This window comes from Danaus plexippus, chromosome 17 (genome assembly GCF_018135715.1).
Source record: "Danaus plexippus chromosome 17, MEX_DaPlex, whole genome shotgun sequence".
Taxonomy (NCBI): Eukaryota; Metazoa; Arthropoda; class Insecta; order Lepidoptera; family Nymphalidae; genus Danaus; species Danaus plexippus.
In genome coordinates this window covers 5,559,202-5,565,248 of record NC_083548.1, presented here as the reverse complement: position 1 = coordinate 5,565,248, position 6,047 = coordinate 5,559,202, and the positions used below count along the sequence as shown (strand labels likewise).

Genomic DNA, 6,047 nt, shown 5'->3' with positions numbered 1-6,047 from the left:
TTTCATAGTTATGAGTTTAAATGTATTATGTTATTAAAAAAATAATTAAAGAGTTTGTTTAATGAGATCTAAGACTTCCGCGAGTATTCGTATTAATGAAATTAATACTTTTCGGATAACTACGCGTATTTTATTTATTTTTCCACAATAGACAGACCAGGCCACTACATTCGGTTTGATAAACCACAAATCCTCGCTCGTAGAGACATTAGACAGGTACATACCGAGGTTAATCCGCGAGGCTATTGAAATTAAAAAATATCAGAATTTCAATAGAGAAGATGGCTGGAGTCTATCCAACATGTGGGACCCCCTCCCTTTAAAAATATAAAATCCCATGTCCGTGACCACACCGCAGGACCTCGTGACACCGTAAGCGCCTTCTGCCGGCATCCAGAGCGGTACGCCAGAAAATTAAGAAATCGTTGGCGGTAGATGATAAATAACAAGACCAAGGGTAAGGAAAATCATATCTCGTCTGCCCGTGATCACAGTTGCTGCAAAATAACCGAAACGTCGAAAGTATATAGTTTTTTTAAATAATAAAATACGCGTAGTAATCCGAAATATATTAGTTTCATTTAAAATGTTTGTTGTACATTAAATTGGTTGGTAAAAAAAGTAACTGACTTTTACACTAACTTTTCTAAATAATATCATTTAATATTTTACTCGCAATGAATTCAAATGAATTTAATAATGCAAGTGCTTATAACTTATAATAAAACACTGAGACATAACAAGTCATACAATATTTTATAACCATAATATATAAATAAATTAACTAATATAATATTATGATTTCTCTTATTTCATTACTTTTCTTTTCATTCATTAATGTTTCTATAATTAAAAGTAATTCGTCAATTTTATAATATTAAGCGAATCATGTAATTAGAAACGTTCAACAAGTTAACTATATACCGATGTATTTAATAAAACACTGGTTTGAAGCAATTAAATTACTTGTAAGAGAGTTTAATATATGCAGTGAACTGAAAGTAAAATAATTTAGCGTATCTCAGTCGATCCATCATGCTTAAACTTGCCATATAAACATTTTCTTATCTATGGCGTCATTGGCGCACTGGAATCGTGGAATATTTTTCCAATGTTAACGTTTTTATTTGTTGGACGAATTATATTCTCGAGTATTGTGAAGTGAAAGCAATATAAACTCATTCGTTATGATTGTTTTCAAGAGTCATCTGTTTTTTTCTGTCAATAATTTAAATTTTAAACGACAAAAAAATAATCTGACAAGACTTCCAGCCATTTTGAACAAAAACAAAGATACTAAGGATTATGATAAATGAGGACGTAATTTCTTGCACTTCTAATAATTGGCCGTCATACAAATAATTTGAGTATATACTGGGACTCTTCCCATTAAAAGAGTTAATTCCTTTAGTAGAAATTCCATTTATATCAATTTGTTATCTTGTTATGAGTCTTCTATTTAATATCAAAAAAGCTTTGGCTTACTTGTGGAATTTTCGTGTTACATGTAAAAGTAACGAATGAGACTAAGAATTTCACGAAGACACACTTCAATTTTTATAAAGATCACATTTACGAAACCTCTTTAAAAAAAGTATTAACATAGTATGTTAGAAAATAATATTAGTAATATATCTTTTTATATTTTATTCAACTATCAAGTACTATTTAAAAAAAAAAACAAAGCAAAAATTGTATATCAAAAGTAATTTACTCAATCGAAAACCAACTAATTACTTTTAATTGCTTGTTTAATACTCAATGCATTAATAATTTTAAGCCAACATCCTATCATATGCTTAATACACTGGAATTTGGAGCAAGCAAATACTACGATTTATCTAAGTAGCTACCTAAAATCGTATAACGGCTTCAAGCTTTAAAAGGATAAGGTAATTGTAGAGGTAGAAGAACAAAACCAAGTAAATGTGATCAGTGGAGTTAAGAAAAATCTAATAAATTTTAAAGCCTAATTTTCATGGTATAAATAGTTCATAGCGTACTTCATAGATCATAAATTACGTAGTGAATAGTGATGTATCTATTGTATTTTGTTTATGCTTTAGTTGTATAATCTGTAGTTTTTACCCTTTGCTATATTGGCCGAGAGGCCGTTTTTGCCAAAATAATTTATCAATATAAATATAAATTCTATTTAGAATGTCGCCTTTTAATAATATGTTTCGTTTAAGTAATGTAATAACAGGATCCTACAAAACCGTTCTTTTAGGAAGGTAAGTTTGAGGTTTTGACGCTTCTATTGTTTATTTACGGTATAACTTTGTTATAATAAAGATTTTACGAATCATTTGTAATACGAATAGTATATAAACTGAATAAAGTATTTTAGGAAATATAAAAAATAAAAGATATTGTCACAGAAACGCTTTATCAACATTGCTTTATAGTTAAAAACATAATTATAGGCATGCTATATTTGTGGGTGAATTACTACGGAACTTCAATAATTATGAATTACTCCTTACAGGGTAAGTTATAGCCCTTCTCAAATATGTTGTTACACGAAGAAGTCAGCAGAAGCAAAATTGGGTATAGACAAACCAAAGAGACCATTGACCCCCTTTTTTAAGTTCATGGGTCAAATGAGACCAGCCCTGTTAGCTAAGAATCCCGGTATAAGTTCCAAAGAAGCCATATCATGGAGTTCAAAACATTGGCAGCAACTTGACAGTGAGGTAGAATCCAAAGTTCATTCATAACCATTCATTTTTTCTATTAAAAGAAACATTCAACCAATGTGTTAACTAATTTAAAATGGCCAAAAAAATATATATGTACATTATACATAATAAAATTTCAGACCAAGTCACAAATGTTGAAAGAGTATGAGAAAGATTTAGAGGACTATAAAAAGATTAAGGCAATATATGAGTCATCACTCACAGACCAACAAAAAGAAGACATCCAGAAAATGAAAGAAGACATGGTCGCAGCTAAAGAAAAACGCAAATTAAAAGCTGTCAGTTTTAATTAGTTTATTAATTTCTTATTGACATATCTAAAACCAAAACTTCTTGATTGTAATATACTTTGAATTTTAGGAATATAAAGAATTGGGGCGACCAAAGAAACCTATGTCCTCCTACTTCCTATTCTGCCAAACTAAAAAGGATTTATTTAAGGGACAGAAAATACAAGAATTTCAGACTACATTAAAAGCTGAATGGGTTAAACTTTCTGATAGTGAAAGAGTGAAGTATGAAAAACAGGCACAGGAGCTTATGAATAAATATAGGTATTATATTTTATCTATTGTCATAGCCCGGCGGTGCTGTCAAAGCCATTACGGTTCACAGCTATAGTCAAGTCAAAACTAAAAAATATTATTATAGCTTGTAAAAGAATATTATACATTTCAGATTAGCCTTTTCTTTTGGTTACATATTACATAATTAATTAATGACCAATTATAATTTTTTATACTTAATTTACAGAAAAGATTTACAGGCATGGGAACTGAAGATGATATCGATCGGACGATCAGATCTTGTTAAAGAGAAACCAGTTAGGTCCAAATCAAAATCTTCACAATAGGGATTCGGGTGCTCTGATGAACAAGCTGACTTAAATAAAACTATTAGCTCTAAGGATAATAATATGAATAAAGATATACAAACAGCCAGTGACATTATTATAGAAAAAAATAATGCTAAATTGGAAAGTACAGTAGTACAAATGGAACAGAAGTCAGATGTGAGTCAGAGTACGGGTGAAGAGAAAACTGAAAATAAAATTGATAAATGTAGCGATAGTGATGTTAAAACGACATTAGTTAGAAATACTGTGCAGGAAAATACCTCAAAAGAAAGTAAGAATATTATTAGAAGTATTAAAGATTTCTTTAAATTTTAGTTCTCATTTTAGTTGACATTATATCACCATTTATTTTTAAACAATCATAAAGTGTTTGTTTCCATTATTATTGTTTTATTTTGTTTACCTTTAGTTTTATATTTTGTTTTATTATATTAAATACATAATTTCATTGTATTTTTGTAGTAATTTTAAATTAAACAATTAATCTCCTCTTTCTAGGACCACTTTTGCAAGGTGTGTTTGGGATATATAAAATGAGACCATAGACAACATTATTAGAGCCACTTTTAATTTCAAAAGTTTGTTACAAAATATAATTAAAATAAAATCTTTTATTCATATCCATTGATTATTTACAACCGGTATTAAGCTGGTCGACTGGAATCAATATTATATTATTAACTAAAAAACTATACTTTAATATAAAAGACATTGCATTATTTATATTATATATACATATATAAAATAACTGGAATTATGATTACTCTAAATCTTTGGTTAGAAGCCAGCTTAATATGTTGCATATGTTACAGAATCATTGAACTCATTCCCATTTGTCATACATTTGAATATTTAACAAGTGCCGATGAAAATGAATGCAAAATTATGTTGAGCAAAGAACGAGCTTCATACAATGTTATGTTTAGCAAATGGCTTTTAGAAAATAATTTTCAGTCACAGACTGCCATATAAGATTTTGTGCTGTTATGATTCATTTGACCGTTTATTGATTAAAATATCATATACACATACGAAGCCAAAAGCAAATCAAACTAGCTTTAACATTTATATAATTATGGTGGAAGTCAATATGTAACAAAAATTTTTTACTCCTAGTAATGTTTGCAGAATTAAATGCAGCAAGTGATTCTCTGATTCTCTGAGTGATTTTCTGGACAGGCATATTTAGAGATGCTTGGAAGTACTTATTCTGAACATGTCTATTATAAATTGATACAAAAATCTATTTCATTATTTACAGACTTACAAATTTACAACTAAAATGGCAATATGTGACTAAAACACACTCGTCACAACAACTGGTATCACTTATGTATAAAGGCACAAGCAATCAAAACATAATACATCCCCAACAACCCCAGCTCCCTAAATATAGAAAATGGTCAGTCATCAAAATGCCCAATTTATATATTTATAAAAAGTTTACTACAGAACATTCACTCTCAAAGTCTGCCACAAAGTCTGAGTACAAATGGTTGTAAACAAAAAAATGCACACGTCCTGTGTGAATGTACTAACCAATTGTGTTATTGACATTATTTTCTGTGCCCTATTTGGTGGCATGCAATTTAACATTAATATAATATTTGCAAAATTGGAGTTCTGTTGTCTTGGGATCATTGCTAACTTTGTTGTGACATAAATTGCCAGAGGGAGGAAAAAATAACCCCTCTCGAATGTAACAATGGAAAAATTATAAAGTAATTGTATTAACAAAGATAATAACACTATGTCATATTTATGGCTAACAAGTTTTTCGAAAGTCGGTGGATTTACCTGAACTGGTTCAGGTGTTGGTGATGTAAAAGCTGTCGAGTCATGCTTTGGGAAAGGGACGTCTCCATCGCCTATCGCAAAATCCTCCTGATTTGTTGATAAAATACTTAAAGTCTCTAGTCCTGCATTTGTGAGCACACCATTGTTAACCAAACACTTATTGATATTGCAGGACTCTTTAGAAGGAGAGTTTTTTAAACTGTCCTCGAAAATTGAACTACTTATTGGAGATTCTGTAAAATTAGAATTGGTTATGATTAAAGTTAATGACGATAAATAAAACAAAATTTACAATGACTTTATAACACACCTTTACCAACATCGTCAGCATTTTTCCCAGATATCAATTGTAATCTGTTATGAGAATTTTCTAATATTTTCTTTCTTCGTGCTTCACGACGTGCTATAGCTGCTTCAGCCATATTGGCAATTTTTGACTTTTTGTTATTTGTGAATTGACACTTGACAAACGACAGATAAGATTTTAGAGAGCTCATATCTAAAAATGTGTGCTTATTATAAAAATAACAAATTGATTCTTAAAATTACTACGGCACTTCCAGTTTCTATGATGTTTTAATCCATTTTTATTACGTAAAGTTGAGAATAATATAAACGCGTACTATATTATGGTAACTAAAATCATAATTAAATTTAATTCAAAAGTCTTCAAAACAATAAGTCTACTTTTT

General features: G+C 29.6%; 2 protein-coding genes across 3 annotated transcripts; one reads left to right on the top strand and one right to left on the bottom strand.

The window, feature by feature from the left end:
• The first annotated feature begins 2,074 nt into the window (after nucleotides 1-2,074).
• LOC116771415 (transcription factor A, mitochondrial) lies at nucleotides 2,075-4,178 on the top strand. 2 transcript variants are annotated; one of them, XR_009752962.1, is made up of 6 exons: nucleotides 2,075-2,234; nucleotides 2,489-2,696; nucleotides 2,822-2,980; nucleotides 3,063-3,256; nucleotides 3,456-3,829; nucleotides 4,057-4,178. XR_009752962.1 is itself a non-coding variant. In XM_061523218.1 (5 exons), the coding sequence occupies exons 1-5, from the start codon at nucleotides 2,161-2,163 to the stop codon at nucleotides 3,553-3,555; spliced, it is 735 nt and encodes a 244-aa protein (XP_061379202.1). In that variant the 5' UTR covers nucleotides 2,075-2,160; the 3' UTR covers nucleotides 3,556-3,940. The 2 variants fall into 2 exon arrangements, 1 of the variants encoding a protein (XP_061379202.1); XM_061523218.1 differs by lacking the exon at nucleotides 4,057-4,178 and having other exon boundaries at nucleotides 3,456-3,940.
• LOC116771068 (uncharacterized) lies at nucleotides 4,106-5,818 on the bottom strand. Its single transcript, XM_032662749.2, has 2 exons — nucleotides 5,666-5,818; nucleotides 4,106-5,588 (listed from the first exon to the last, which is right to left on the bottom strand). Exons 1-2 carry the CDS (start codon nucleotides 5,775-5,777, stop codon nucleotides 5,005-5,007), a joined length of 696 nt encoding a protein of 231 aa, XP_032518640.2. The 5' UTR covers nucleotides 5,778-5,818; the 3' UTR covers nucleotides 4,106-5,004.
• Nucleotides 5,819-6,047: the final 229 nt, after the last annotated feature.

Bases quoted from the DNA above. Each gene is read 5' to 3' on its own strand.
- LOC116771068 (XM_032662749.2), bottom strand. From the start codon at position 5,777: ATGGCTGAAGCAGCTATAGCACGTCGTGAAGCACGAAGAAAGAAAATA. The intron at 5,589-5,665 runs GTGTGTTATAAA...CTAATTTTACAG, and splicing joins TGCTGACGATGTTGGTAAAG to AATCTCCAATAAGTAGTTCA.
- LOC116771415 (XM_061523218.1), top strand. From the start codon at position 2,161: ATGTCGCCTTTTAATAATATGTTTCGTTTAAGTAATGTAATAACAGGA. The intron at 2,235-2,488 runs GTAAGTTTGAGG...TACTCCTTACAG, and splicing joins AAAACCGTTCTTTTAGGAAG to GGTAAGTTATAGCCCTTCTC. The intron at 3,257-3,455 runs GTATTATATTTT...CTTAATTTACAG, and splicing joins GAGCTTATGAATAAATATAG to AAAAGATTTACAGGCATGGG.